The following is a 16,040-nucleotide window of genomic DNA, read 5'->3' as shown; positions in this document are numbered from 1 at the left end:
TCAGTCTTATGCAAATGCCGCTGGCTTGGATTTATTATACCATCCAAAAGTCATGGTTTCACGCACTTGAATCCTCTGCAGCAGTGGTCTTAATGGTTATTGAAAATGGGAGTATGAAAAACATATTTGTATATAATTAATTATGAAAGGTTTATATGTTGCTGTAGAAACTGCATGGCTGTAGAGAATGCAAATTTTGGCTTGGTTTCCAGCATTGAAAGGCATTAATTAGTGAACATTTCCTACACTCGTATTCTTGTGGAATTCGGTCATTCAGTGTCACAAAAGCAGCAGGCTTAATAGGATAAAAGATAAAAGGAAATTTGGAGGACGAGAGGAGAATTCTAACATTAGGTGATAAAGAAATAGCTTTTCATTTTTTTTTTATAAAAGAAAAATATATACTTGTATTTCACTATTTTTTAGTTATCTCTTATCAGTTTAAATAATTGTAAGTTAGTTCCTAACCAAGTTTAGAAACATAAAATAAGATCACGCAAAAAAATTATATTAGGACACAAAATAATGTTTTGTGAAAGAAATGAGCATTAAATAATAAGAGAACAAACTTTTATAGAAACAAAATAAATGAATTTTGTTTGTGATTTAATTATTTTAAATTAGATGATAAACAATATATATAAGCAAAATTATGAATGAAATTTTTTGTTATATAATTATTTTAAATTAGAGCATCAATTAAGAAATTATTTAAGAAAATGATAGGATTAAAATTGTCTTTGAGAAAGTAATTAATTTTAATAAGATACTAATACTAACAAAGTCAATATAAGTTAATAATGTAGCTGGAAAAAATTAAGTATTCTTTCTTTAATTTTAAGGTTGACTAAATAATAGTAATTGACAATAAATAACAAATACTTGGTTAAATTTTATTAACTTTTAAAAAGTTAACATAAGTTAACTAATAAGTATTTCTTATTTAGTGTTAAATATATTTTTTTATCCTCTGAAAAATATACTAGATTTTATTTTAGTCCTTTCAAAAAATATTCTTTTAATTTGACTGCCAAAATTTTAAAAATACTATATTTTAGTCCTTTTCTTAATTCATTTAGAGCATCTCCAATGTATAATTATTTATATGAAATACTTATCATAATTTTGTAAGTATTATAATTTCATATAGATTTAAATATTTTAAATAAAAATTCACTTTGATGTTAAGATTGCTAAAAGAAGTACTTAAACTAATTTTTTGGGTCCTATGATACATGAAAATATATTATTTATGGTATAATGTTGTTAAAAAATGATTGCTTATATAAGAGCATCTACAATATATAGTTGATTAGATGAGTTACTTATTTTAATTTCGTGGATCTTAACATTTCACATAACTTTAAGTATTTTCTAATGTTAAGATTGTTAAAATGAGTATTTAACTTAATTTTACGAGTTTTACGATACTTGAAAAATATATTATTTATGATATAAATTTGTTAAGCAAAGATGTTTATATTAGCAATGCTATATCATCTATTTTAAAAATAAAAATAAGCAGTGATATAAATTTGTTAAAAATAAAAATATTAAAAAATTAGAATGGAAGTGAGAAATTTTTCTAAAAAATAACTTTTATTCCCATAAAAATATTGGATTTCTAACATTTTACAAGAAAATAGAGAGAAAAGAAATCACTTAATATATATTCTTGAAAATAAATCATGCCTGAGAATAATTTTTTATAACTTATATTAAACATTCAAATGATATATTCTCAACTCATATCCTTGGAAATAAATTTGTATGACTACCCCCTTAAATGATCTACTAATATTGAGGTCCATGACACGTGTGAATTGCGGGTTTAACGAGTTGTCCTTATATCAAAGTTCAAATGTTCAGTTCTACACATAAATATATCCCGTGGACTCTTATTATGTTTTTTTTTTCCTCCTCACAATACGTGGCTTTATTGTTACTTATCATTTTTTTTATGTTTTTGAATTATTAATTATTCTCAATTTTTTCTTTCACATGGAATTTTGTTCTTATCTGAAAAATCCTTTCTATGTTCTGTTTTAAATTTCTAAATCTCAACTTTAAATATGTTTTTAATTTTTTTTCATATTATTTGACTATTTGTCTTTCTAAATCTTAATTTATTTTTCATACAGATATATTTTTTCCCTTTTTGGAAATAAATCTCCTACCTTTCATTTTATCCCTTTCTCAATTCTTAGTAGAAAATTGGCATTGACATGTGATTACGATTTATGTGAACAGTGTGAACAAATATTAACTAGGAAATAAAGGATTATTTTAATCATGCATTGCTTTTTTTTTTTTTTTAAATAATCAGTTCTTCCACGTGAACATGTAATCGTGAACACTTAAAAAAATAAAAAGATAAAGGAATGTTTAGTTTGACTATTTTTATTTTCACTAAAAATAGAAAATGGTGATCAAAATGTATTTGATTAGATTTTTGAAAATATTTTTAGTGAAAATACAAAAAATAACTAGAAAATGAAAACAATAAAATTTCGTTTTTTAAGTAAATCTAAAAATATAAAAAAGACAAGAAATCAATATATCATAAATTTTTAATTTTTTTATTTCCTAAAAACAGAAAATAAGAAGTCAAACCAAACATATTTTCATAATTCTAATATTTTAAAAATAAAAATAATTTTCAGAAAATAAAAATACAAACCAAACACACCCTAAATTTGCAAATAAAGCAAAATAAAAAAAAAGTTATCTTAAATTCAATAAAAGAAAGATATAAATTTTTTTATTTTTATTTCTAAAAATGCAATGCATCTAGTCATCTTTGGGATCAACCTTGTAAAAAATAAAGGTTTCCCATTTTTGTTAAAAAAAAATACGAAAAAAACGTGGTCTAATATGCATGACCTATGATGGCGGTAAACTCGCTTAACGGCTAAGATTTGCGATCCTTGAAATTCTCTCTCTCTTGCAATTTTCCAAAACAGGCGAATGCCCAGAACGAATATTTCTTTTTTCCTTTTTCCTCTTTCCAATACTGTAAGAATGATTTAATGTGTTGTGCGTATAAATACAAACAAAAAATACTGATCCCAGATTAATCCAACGACGACCATCAAATCTCACCATCCACACAGAAAAACACACTACCAAACCCTAATCTGAAACCATCGTTCCCTCTCTTTCTTTCTCTCTCTTTACATTCTTTCTCTCTCTATCAACCTCCAAACTCCGATCCCGTATTTCTCTCCTCGCTACCCGATCCAGAGGCTTCAATCCTTTCCCCGTCGAGATCTTGCTTCACGCGCCTCCAACGCTGGACCACGCGCCTGTTTCCGCCTCCATCATGGTCGTGAGCGGAGGGAAGGGCCTCAAACGCGCCGCGAAGAAGAGAGTCACCGCCGATTTCTACGACTTCCTCACGTTCCCCACGCCGTCGCTCGCCGAAGCTGAGAACTTCGCCGGTGGACCGTTCCGCTCCAACGTGCGCGCCTTTCTGACGAAGCACGCGCTTCTTCCGCCGCCGTCCGCGCTCTTCCCGCACCTGCTGACGTGGCAGATCGTCTTCCGCGTCGGCGAGCTCACCGAGGGCCCCGACGCGCCGGTAGTGTGCCTCGACGTCGTCGAGGAGGACGTCGCCAGATCCAGATCTGTTTACTGTGATCAGTGCCGAGTTTTCGGTGAGTTGACTCGCCAGTACTTCAGCCGGTTCTTTTTTTCCATGAATCGCTTTGGTTTTATCGCTTTTTTCAGGTTTCTCTTCGGTTCCCGGTTACTTGAAAACATGCAAACTGAAAAGAATGAATCGATTCCCCGAAATTATCGTGTTCTTTTCGCGATATGACATTTATTTTATTTTTATTATTTACTTTAATATGCCAATTACCAACCCAATCATCATCATAAATAATGAAGTTTATAACTATGCTTACAGCAGAATAATATTCAGTTATTGAATTATTATCTTTATAAGAATTAAGAAGGAAAGTGTCTAATAAATTATAACTAGAAGTGCATGTGTAACGTATCGTCGACACGGTGACGATAAGATCCAGAAGAGATATATTGGAAGATCAGAAGAGAAAAGAAGGGGTAGGTGATTGGTGGGGCCTATAAGAAATTGGGACAGATGGCAGGAATGTGAGCTGCCTCGTGTCTGTCATAATTTTGTGGGCCATGTTCTTGGCTGTCTTTGTTGCGTGACAGCTATGATTATATCGTCATCTTGTTAATATTAATATTAATATTTAATATATTGAAGATATTTAGTCATTGTTGTTGTCCAACTTTGCTTCTGTCTTTTTTGCTTAGTACTGACGTGCTTCTCAAGTTATGCGCGCCCCGCATACTGATCTTTTTTGATAAATCATAATTCTCATAAATCGTAATCATGCTCTTTCCTAGTTTACTGTTTATGATTTTTATTATTTATTTATTACTAGTAATTCTTATTTATGAGGACATTCGCGTGGGTTGTCAATTTTTTTGGTTAATTTGTAATATTTGTTATTTCTTTGAAACTTATGGATTTATTATTTAGGTTGGAGCGGCCATCCGGTGTGCGGGAAACGTTACCATTTTATAATCAAAGCCGATGGGAGCTCCATTGGTGGGTACCACAAGCCGTGTATGTGCTGTGGAGACATCTTGCATTTGTCAGAATCCAAGTGAGTAACTTCATGCTATCCAAGCAGTTTTTTTTATTATAAAAAATCTATTTCATGAAACCTTTGTCATCTTTTGTTTTTTTTTTGTTTTTCCTTTTTTGCTTGTCAATTGATGTCTAGAGTAACTGATAACCGAATAAATTGGAATATGTCTCTGCTATTCTTATTTCTGTCAATTTTTTGTTAGCCATTTACTGCTAATTCGCCTACTGTTTCTTTTATTCTAGATTCAAATTTGGGAATCAAAGTCTCGAAAATTAGCCGTTCTCTAAATGAAAAACATTATAGCTTCCGAGTTAATTTTCTAAGTTAATCTGGTTGATTGCTGAAATGGAATGCCTATATCTTAGAGCTCAAAATTTGTTGGGACTTTGTGTCTTTGAGGTTCCTTTGATTAATTTCAATTTACTACGAGTGAAGTAGTTCTGTTAGTATGAAATTTCACCTTATGCCGAAGGAGAGGGTAGTTTCCTTTCGTTTGAGGCTCAGTGCATGTTTGGATTTGCCTTGTTATTTGTTTGAAAATAGCTTATCACCAAAATGGTGTTAAGCAAAACTTATTTTGGATCAATGCAATGCTGCTGTCCCTGATCTTACATTTTGGGTAATGCTTTCTTTCTATCTTCAGATGCAAGTCATGCAACCATGTCACTACCACTGATGATGTCGAGGATTGGGTGTACCACCAATTAGAGAACACGACTCATCTTTTACATGGCGTAGTACACACCAATGGATATGGGCACCTTCTTCGGGTTAATGGCAGAGAAGGGGGCTCTAGATTTCTTTCTGGTATTCATATTATGGATTTCTGGGATCGCCTATGCAAGACTCTTGGAGTCAGGTTAGGATTCTTGATTGTAATTACTCATTTCTATTCTTTTCTGACTTGTACTTCCATTGTCCTGGAGCTAATTCTTTTCTGACACTCCTCACCTAGTTAGCAGTGAGGTGGGGAATAATGAATATTTGTTTGGTTATTTGTATTTTATATGGATATAGCTATGAGTTAACTCTTTTGTTTTCTTCACTTTTGTCATGGGCAGAAAAGTCAGCGTGATGGATGTTTCAAAGAAATATGGGATAGAGTATCGCTTGCTTCATGCCATTATGAAGGGACATCCATGGTATGGTGACTGGGGTTATAAATTTGGCTCTGGCAGCTACTGTCTTACACATGAATCATACAAGTCTGCTGTTGAAAGCCTATCCAATCTACCCTTGTCCACCTTTTCCCAGGGAAAGATGCCTGACTCTCGTGTGCAGGATATGATCAAATATTACCAATCTTTGTCAGAACACGAGCTTGTAAATATAAGGGACCTCTTTTGTTTCATAATGGGTTTGATTGGTGATGCTCACAAGACTGCATCAAATGTTGATGAGACAACCTGCAAGAAGCGTCGTTTTAATGCTTCTGGACTGTCAATATCTTGGGATAAGAGTGACATTGAACGTGTGGAGCAAGCCATGATCAGAGTGCTGCGTGCAGTGTCTGAGTCTAAGTGGGTGAGCTGGCGTGCTCTTAGGGGCGCAGCCTCCAAGTTGGGCTCTCCAGAGCTGCTTGATTATTGCCTTGGAGAACTGGGAGGGAAAATGGTCTATGGTGGAATGGTTGTTAATAGCCGATGCAATCCTCAAACTGGAGTTTATGAGTTCAGGTTAGACTTCAATCTAATTACAGCTTGTTTTACGTGGATTTTCCTTTGGACTGTTACTAAAGTGTTTGCATATAAAATCCATTAGCACTCTCTTAATATTGAGGTTGGGTCTTGATATATTGATGTTCTTTTCAAAGCATTGATGCTATATTTGTATTATTTGCAAGATTCTCTTCCTTCTACTTTTATGCGATGTGATCATGTGTAACGGTTCTGATATTGTGGATTTGTGGTATTTTATTTGCTTTAGAGTTGAGGCTGCAACTGGTGCTTGCTATGGAATTTTAGCAAACAATAATTCTTCAGGCTCGAAGTATCCATCTGAAGAAAATCTCCTACAATGCTTGAGATATTTATACGACTCTTTGCTTCATCCTCAGATGATGGTAAACTATGAAGCAGGGACAAGGACTCTTGTAATGAGCTCAGCTCAGAAGCTTTTTGACTGCAAGCAGTTTGTAAAAGATTATAATCCTGAGATGTTGCCATTGTCAGACTCGCAGATGTTTCGCCTCTCATGTCATGTTGAACTTGTAGATGAGTTTGAAGATTCAGAAGCTATAACTCCACCAGAATTAATTGTGCTGCCCCTGAATGCCACGGTGGCTGAGCTTAAGAATCAAGCAGCAAATGCTTTCCAAGATGTATATCTAATGTTCAGAAGATTTCAAGTTGATGAGCTACATGGCTATAGCGGTGTCGACGATTCCACCCTGGTCAAGCTCTTGTTAGGATCGAGAGATGTAGTTTGTGTCCGAGGAAGATGCATTGGGAAAAATGGGTTGAGCAAGTTCCGAATGGAACGTGGACTTGAGAGGTGGACGGTAGATTGCAGCTGTGGAGCCAAGGATGATGATGGAGAGAGAATGTTGGCGTGTGATATATGTGGAGTGTGGCGACACACCAGGTGTTCTGACATCCACGACACTGATCCTGTTCCAGCACGTTTTGTTTGCCAGAAATGCCAACACTCTGAATCAAAACTCAAATCTAGTGGGCACTGCAAAGATGAGACTGTGACTAACGTTAGTGGTAGTAGTTGCTTCAGAAACGGCTTGCCAGTGCCATCTGATGTTATTTAATTAGTCAGATAAGATGTGTATGAAAAGCTCCTTTTTCTTCTGTTTATTTTGCTTTGGCCTGAAAGTACCTGTACATAACACAGATAGGCCTTAGAGGTAGTAGGTTCAGGGACGGGGCATGTCTTGTTCATATTTCAGCAGGTTCTACCTTCGGTTGTTTATTTTGTGTATATAGTCTAACCTGTGAAGGGTGGAGAGGGGAAATGTGAGCATATTCAACTTTCTTTTCTTCAGTTCAAAAGGAGCTTCTTGGTATATTTAGAGCACATTTTAATGATTATATGGGTCTTCTGACAACTCATCTATTTCAACAATTTTTCTTTATAATGGTGTTATTTTTAAAAGTTGGTTAAAATAGGTTTTGCAAAGTATCACTTCATTTTTTTTTTTAATTTTTAATTATATTTTTCTATTTTATCTGTTATATCAAGGATTTTAAAACTGAATTGGTTATTGAACTGATAGAGTCAATTCAGTTTTAAAGGTAGTCCTATAACATTGTTGCGGGTTTAAATTCAATGATATAATATTTTCTATATCAGCGGTAATTAAAAATTAAATAATTAAAATTAATATCATTAATAATATTAATACTAGTTAAGTGTATATTTCTAGTCCCTAAAGTATCACAATTAGATAATTTTGGTGCCGTGATGCCATGTCGCTATGTCGTCGCCATGTCAACACGTGTTAGTGTCAATAATTTTGATTAAAACTAAAATTGTATAATTATAATATTTTAAAAATTAAATTCACATAATTAAAACTTGAGAATCAAAATTTCACAAAAACTTAGGATTACTACAATATAAAAGCTTTGTTTTAACAGTATTAATGATTTATTTATCTTTTTTTTTTACGGCAAGATTTATCTTTGTTTTGGACTACTATAATATAATTAAGCATATATTATTTATTTATCTTTGTTTTAACAGTATTAATTATTTATTTATCTTGTGTATAAGTACATGACTTATGGAATATTAAATATATATTTTGAAGTGTTAATTATTTAAAGTAAATGTTAGTGTTTTCCCGGGATAAAAAAAACTAAAACCAATAACAAACTGGTTTAAAGGAATGCACTTGCCATAAAAAAATATATTTAAAAGTATAAAATATTTCAAAGGAAAATTAAGAAATCTAGCGTTTATTAGATAAGTTGTGTGAATTATTATATATTTTATGTTCTTTGTTTTTAATGTCTACGAATAATTTTTTTATTAAAAAATATTTGTTCTTAATGCATTTGATACAGTATATAGGATATAAGAAGAAAAACTTGTGGTTAAGGATATTCGACTATTGATTGAAAAAAATAAAGTAACAAATTTGTCAGAAAAACTATAAATTTTTATGAAAAACATAAAAGTTATTTAATATTTTATTTTAAAGAAATTAAAATAATTGATGTTCCTTAAAATTATTTTAGTTGAAACTTGATAATTAATAGTAATAATCTTATATATTTTATGTATATAAATTAGAATATGTATCTTGAAAGAAAATGTTTATAGCAGCTGTCATTCTTGAACAAAAATATTTTTAATTAATTCATTTTTTTAATTCTTATCTATTTCAATTTATCATTTTCAATATTTTGAATTCTAAGTTAAATTTCAATATTATTTTAAAATATTAAAAATTAAAAATAACATTATATCACATGTTTATTATAAATATAAAATATAATTTAAATGATATAAAATATTTTATGCAATTCAGGTGTTAAAACACTAGTATAATTGAAAATTCAAGATGGCATCACGCTCTGCTTTGCAAAGTAAGCAGGCTTGAAGTGAGAGAGGACTACCATAACAAACGTGTCTACAGCACTTGCAAAAACAAGGACGTAAAATACTAAAAAGAATTCTTGCTTCATGTTGGACAATATTCCCCTCTTTTTCATTATCAAGTTTCTTCCCACTTTCGCACAAAAATTGAACGACACTCATATTTTGTACTTTTTTCCTCTTTCAGAAATCTCAATGGCATCAACATTCATAAGTCATAACGACCCCACTTACTCAGGTTTAGTTTTAGAGTTAATTACGTTAGATTACATGATGGACAAATAATCAGATGACAATACACATGAGTTGAAGAACTTAAAGCATAAAGTTTGCAATTAAGTTCTGAAAGTTCAACGTATATACTATATAGGCGGCCCTATAATGTCAAAACACACTTTAGGTTAAGGGTCTTCACGGTTACTTTCACGCCTAAAAATGACAAGATGGAAAACCTTGTAATAGTTATTGAGTAAATAATTTATGTATTAATGTGACGGTAAAACATTTTTACATTAGCATTCGACAATGACTAATTCACCAATTATGGTTGGTATGGATTTTAAGATAATTATAATAAAAATTAATAAATTTTTCATATATAATAATTGATGATTAAATAAAAATAATAATATTAATATTTTTTCTCTTATAATATATAGATATCTTAAAATTATGAAAAAAATACTTTCTAATTAACTGAGAGTATAAAAATTAAACTCATAAAAATATATATGGGTATGAGGTAAAAGACGGTTGATGCTTATACATTTCGAGTTTTTTACCCAAATAATATAAGTATATTAATTATTTATCCAAATAATATATTCAAAAAATTATTTACATACATAATATAAAATATTATTTAAAGTGAGAAATCGGTTTCTCCCAAATCAATTTTCATCTTTTGTTTTTTGTTTTTATTTAAGAAATCATATTTACATATATCTTAAGTATATTTTTAGAAATCAATTGAGGAATCAATTTCTAAATATTCTTTTTTTAAAATCAAGTTAAGAAATCGATTATTAGAGAATCGATTTTCAAACTACTTTTTTTTTCTATTTTTTTGTGTTATTAACTATATATATTTATGTTTTGTTTAAACTGAAAATAATATTATTTTATATATGTTATTAATTTTTTTTAAAGAAGAAATTTTTTATATTTTCAATTTATTTGATTATTAAAATACATAATTCATCCACTACTTAATTGAAATTAAAAAACATATTTAACCAACAAGTTGAAATGAACTAAAATATTTAAATTACAAAATAGATATAAAATTATAAATAATATAATAAAATATTTAAATTTAAAATAATACAATTTTTCTGATTTTCTCAAGTTGTTTAAAACATATTTTTTGTATTTTAAAATTTACTGTATTATTTAAATTTAAATATTTTGTTCTATTGTTTGTGATTTTATATCTATTTTGTAATTTAAATATTTTAGTTTAATTCAAAATGTTGGTTAAATATATTTTTTTAATTTTAATTAATTTGTTGATTAATTATATATTTTAATAATCAAATAGGATGGAAACACAAAGGTGTCAATTAGTTTTTAAAATTGTTCGACATTAATAGTCATCTTTATTGATTCCTAAAAAATCGTTTTAAAAAATTATCATTTTAAGATGATTTTTAAATAAATAACTATCTTAAAATGATACTATTTTAAAATGGTTTTCAAGTTAAGATTGTCTTAGAATAATAATTTTCCTGAGACAATTTTAAATTGAACCGTATTAAATACGAAAATCATCTTACAATGTTTTTTTTTTAACTAACAAGTACCATTTAAGACATTTTTTTTAAAAAGTCATCTTAGATTTTCTTTTTAAAAAAATTCTAATACGGTTTTTCTATTATGTTAATATATGGCTTACGCGTTAAGTTTTTGACATTTGGCCACGGGCTTTATTGATTCATCCTTTTTCTCTATTGGCCATTCCCTTTGTCCAAGTCTAATATTCAAAATACTAGGAAAATTCATGGGATCAGATTTTATTGTGTTAATGTCAAATGACACTTAAGAGAGATAGAGAGAAGAGAGAAAAATATAAATATAATAAAATATATTAATATCTAATATCTATTGATATAGAAATACAAAAATAAAAAAATTAGAGATATTAATAGGATGTTTGACATTTAGGAGTGTCTAAATATTATTACTAATTGTTTTATTTACAATATTTTTTTCTTTTACAATAACAAGTTATTGCATATGGTGTAATTGTGTGCAGGAGAAGAAAAAAACAGATTGTGTAGATGTGTACCCCATGAGTTTCACTTGTTTTTTAACTAACAATAGAAAATTATTTAATTTTTTTTTCAATACTCGTGGATTATATACTCCGTTCTCTTTAAATTAAAACATTTGAGAAGTATGGCTAGTTTTTTATAATTTATTTTAAATTAAAAAATGCAAAAAAAAACTAAATAAAGATAGAAAACTGTAATGAAGGGGTTATAAGTGGGATTTGTTTCTACTAAAATTAAGAAGGGGTTTTCTCATCTCTTTACAGAAGTCGGATAAAAAATAATTTCTATTTAGTTAATAATATAAAACATTGCAATAACAGTACATCAAAATTAAATTCATAGTAATACGTTCCTTCCCTGTCAATTTTCGGTGATAATGACAACCAGTTCTGTGTCAAAATGTCTAATTTATATATATATATATATATATATATATATATATATATATATATATATATATATATATAGTATCCTTGCTTTTTCAAAGTGAAACCAAGTAATTGAAGACTATTTGAATTCTTACGTATGCAGTCGTATCTTGAGGATATCTTCGTTGACCTCTGAATCGAATGATCTAGAGAGGTTTTTCCATCACTGCTTACTTGCTTTGTTGAAGCAACAAAAATGGAGAAGTCATTTAGAGAGGTCTTTTCATTAATGGAATTCACATTTATAAACTTCTATACACATAATTCTCGTAAATCATCATAAATACTAGTTTACTTTTTCAAAAAAAAAATCCAACAAAATTAATAAAAGTAAATAACAATTTCTTGAAAATAAATTGAAACAACACATTAATTTATTGATTCCTTTTAATGAAAAGAAGGAAACTTTTCCTATTGGTTTACTTCAAAGTTTAATTTTCTTATATTTTCTTCTTTCAAGAAAAATTTTCAATTTATACAAAAGCTCATCATCTTAACATCTTATCTCACATAAGGATTTCCTCAAACATTTGATACATTATAACTGTACAAGAGGACAATATATCAATATAAGAGCATGAGATGAAAGATCATGGCATAAAATGACGGAAACACAAATGATAAATTAAGGAACTAATGAAAGAAAAACGATGTTTTATTGCTGACCAAAAACCAAATGCGACAAATGAAAGAGACGGCTTTGCTACTTTGCATAGGCCAATGACTTGGTGCACCAAAATACAAGTTAAAGCATCTCATAGAAAAATAATTAAAATAAAATAAACACTAAAAAAATCAACTTGTTTTCTTTGTTGTTCTTTTCAACTTCTTCCTCGGAGAACCATGGTTCGTGATTTTATTTTTAAATGGCTGTGAAGCATAATTTCTGAGCCTCTGAAGGATCTTCCTTTCATTGATGCGCAGCATCAAAGAATGATACAGTTTTCTCTCTCTAATTAAACTACACCTTCCCAATGCCTCAATATCATCTTCAATTGATTTCAAACCATAGAGACTCTCCCTCATATCAGAAAGCGACAACAGGGCATCACAAACTTTTTTGGGCAGCAAGGATTTATTGTTCATATTAAATGCTTTACTAGGAAAGATATCACCATTCAGAAGGGTGGTTCCATTTGATTCATCATAATTTCCGGCAACCGATACTGATAGGTCTAACTTATGGTAGGCATTATCTGGTAATAACATGATGTGTAACAAACTGAGGAGTTCAATCTGTGGTTCTCCATCAAATGAGATCTCAAAATAGTCAGAGTCTTGGCTGCCACATACAGAATAGCCTAACCTTCTCCAAAGGGAAACTCTTGCTCTACTGTGGCGGTCCGAAAACACGGAAGAACACCATTGAATTACCAGTTCCATATCTATGTTTACAATATCATAGGAATTATCTTGCTCAGTAAATCCATATCTATGAAGCAAAGCAGCATTACCCAGTATCCCATAAGTATTAAATACCTGTTAGGCAATAGGAATTCTTAAGTATTAAAGCACCTTTTAAGGGAAGAATAAGAGGTTGCATCAAGAGTAGCATACTAACATTGGAGGTTATTGAACGTTTCAAATCGGAATGAAAATATATTTTTCCAAAACTATGAGCAATAAATAAGCATGTATTACTCCGAGGTTCAATTCTATGACTATGCACGACTGATCATTTATTCATGGAAGCAAAGAAAATCACATAACTGAAAGGAAAATTCTAACCTCACTTCCACTGCTGACATCTTTTGTCATAATCATCTCCAGCATAGAAGTATCACTCTCACTAAGTGAAGAACTATCCAAGTCACTGACATTGCAGTTCCCATTATTTAACGCAGTCATATCTATAGAGGAATTTTGAGCCAATGCTTCCTCCTCGACAATGCCCTCATCATTGTTACAGCCATCAACATCAGTATCAGATTCATCATTAGAGGACATGGCAGTGAAATGCACATCCTCAGCGCCTGTTTTATGATTGAATCTAGAGCAGAAGACAGTATTTACATTATTAGATATATGCATTAATAGAATAGGAAAATCTTCAGATCTGGATCTTATACATAAACAAGGAAGCACGGACACTACAAAATTACAGTTGTGTCATGTCGGTCATGGACACTTCAAATACTCTAAGTTACATTTTATATTGTTTACCTTTATTTCTTACACTTTTGTAGCAATACCGATGGGAATATCACAATAATTAGAAGACAACAACAACAGTCTTATATGTATACAATGATTCATTCAAAAATAAAACATCAATTTTATCTTTTGAATTAAAAATTTTTTGTGCTAATTTTATATATCTTATTATAGTTGTGGTGTCCTGCTATTTTTAAAATTATCTATTGTCTGCCATATTGTATATGTATCATTTGTTGTATTTGTGCTTTCTAGTTTCTAGCACAAAAATCACTTTATGAAGATTACACATACTCTCAGTCTCTTTGGAAAGTTTCGTTATTATTCTTTATCTAAATTAAAAACATCACAAGATATTGATACTATAGCATTTCTTGAATAGTATAGTATACAAACACAAACAAGCATTATTTTCTAGATACAATACATTTCTCAGCCTCTACTAAACTTGAAAAGGCTTCAAGGCCTCTATATTATCACTCAACTGAGATTGAAGAATTGCATGCGTCCTTGAAACCACTTACTTACAAATTTGAGTTGGAGCAAAGTTAAAATGTAATAAATGGGTGTACAATAAGACTAAAAAAGAAAAACATGTTAATGACCAGAAGCTTTACTTACAGATCTGCCAAGGGAACCATGCCAAAACCATGGTAATTATCAATCTCAAAAGACCGTGAAGATATAAGACTTTTTGCTGCAAAGTATTGTTCTATGCCAAAGAACTTTGGATTTAGTTTTAAAGGTGCTAAATCCAATATGGGGAGAATATTCTCTTTCCAGTACTATAAACTGCTTGACATAGTTCAGAATATGAAAATTTCAATGAGATTCTAGAATGCAAATGCCAAAAGTAAAAAAAGTTATTCATGGGGAGCTCAGTTAACTATACTCGAAAGACAATCTAATAAGCAAAAATTCAACCAAGAAACAAGCAGCATCCTCTTGCCATTTTCACAAAAAAATGTAACAATTAGCAATCAAAAAACGAAACATGTATTGACATGACTCTATATGGTCAATTTTAATTCACCCTTCATGAATGATTAAGCTGAACAATACAAGGTATACCAGGTGAAGCTCAGTACCACACAAAAGCTCGTTTACTTCATCGAGGGTCCAAACAATTGGCACGCACTCTTGGAAAGGCAAGAGTTGAAGGTAGCCAGCAAAAGGGGAGTCCCCGCCCAAGCTTCTCTCATACATGATGGCAAATGCTAACCCCAAATGACCATCCAAACCAGCCTCTTCAATGATCTCACGTGCCCCACTAGTCTTGGTGGTGAGGCAAGCTTCCTTTGGCATCTTACATCACCTTCCTTCAACTGGCACAATGCTCTCACCGCTACTCCCTCTTCTGGGGTGTCCACAAACTCTAGTGCATCGCTCCATTCGAACCCCTTCGACTTCATCCAACGCTTGAATGCCCTCAAACGCCTGTGCAAAGAAAGACAGAGCGAGTTGTTCAGACACAGAAACAAACACGTGGTGTGTTTAACAGCAATGTGAAGATTTTAACTTGCGGCGTGTGTGGCAAATGGTTAAATCTGGAGCTAGTCGTGTTTTTTTTTTTTTTTTTGCCTTGGCATGGTTCAGCAACAAAGACAGAGAGTTAATGATTTTAACTGGTGACTGGTGAGGGTGGGAAAGCTTCGATTTTTTGCATACCCTTTGGGTTATTTCGTTCAGTTTTCAATGAAAATGAGGGAGAAGAAAGATAGTGGTCGTACCTGGAAGCCATATGTGGAGGAAAGGAGAGGTTGGGTGTGGAAAGGGTTTTAGAGTTGCAAGTTGCCACCATCAATGCTGCAGTGCAGTTTCTGCCTTTCTGGGTTTGGGCCTTTTGTGTTGAATAATTCCAAAAGGCAATAACTTTCTGCACCTCAAAACTTTCACCTTGCACCCCATTTTATTTAAAATTTAAAACAAAGTTAAAGCCCCAAAATACCCCTTCGTCCCCTATTCTTCGAACGGCCAAAAAGGCCTAGTTTCTTTCTCACTTTCTC

The 16,040-nt window shown here is 31.0% G+C and overlaps 1 protein-coding gene and 1 pseudogene across 2 annotated transcripts; one reads left to right on the top strand and one right to left on the bottom strand.

The window, feature by feature from the left end:
* Positions 1–2,725: 2,725 nt before the first annotated feature.
* LOC100818189 (PHD finger protein At1g33420) lies at positions 2,726–7,683 on the top strand. Of its 2 annotated transcripts, none has more exons than XM_003536137.5 (5): positions 2,726–3,656; positions 4,517–4,643; positions 5,272–5,487; positions 5,690–6,304; positions 6,555–7,683. In XM_003536137.5, the coding sequence occupies exons 1-5, from the start codon at positions 3,323–3,325 to the stop codon at positions 7,384–7,386; spliced, it is 2,124 nt and encodes a 707-aa protein (XP_003536185.1). In that variant the 5' UTR covers positions 2,726–3,322; the 3' UTR covers positions 7,387–7,683. The 2 variants fall into 2 exon arrangements, with proteins under 2 accessions (XP_003536185.1, XP_006589256.1); XM_006589193.4 differs by lacking the exon at positions 2,726–3,656 and adding an exon at positions 4,254–4,360.
* A 4,834-nt stretch (positions 7,684–12,517) lies between these two features.
* On the bottom strand, positions 12,518–15,548 carry LOC100817662 (ribosomal lysine N-methyltransferase 3-like; annotated as a pseudogene).
* Between the last annotated feature and the right edge of the window lie 492 nt (positions 15,549–16,040).

This window comes from Glycine max, chromosome 10, assembly GCF_000004515.6.
Source record: "Glycine max cultivar Williams 82 chromosome 10, Glycine_max_v4.0, whole genome shotgun sequence".
NCBI lineage: Eukaryota > Viridiplantae > Streptophyta > Magnoliopsida > Fabales > Fabaceae > Glycine > Glycine max.
Note: the sequence above shows the minus strand (reverse complement) of the source record. Positions and strands in the feature narration are given on the sequence as shown.

Coding starts and splice junctions, on each gene's coding strand:
- LOC100818189 (XM_003536137.5), top strand. CDS start 3,323: ATGGTCGTGAGCGGAGGGAAGGGCCTCAAACGCGCCGCGAAGAAGAGA. Junction 3,657..4,516: donor TGATCAGTGCCGAGTTTTCG/GTGAGTTGACTC, acceptor TTTATTATTTAG/GTTGGAGCGGCCATCCGGTG. Junction 4,644..5,271: donor TTGCATTTGTCAGAATCCAA/GTGAGTAACTTC, acceptor TTCTATCTTCAG/ATGCAAGTCATGCAACCATG.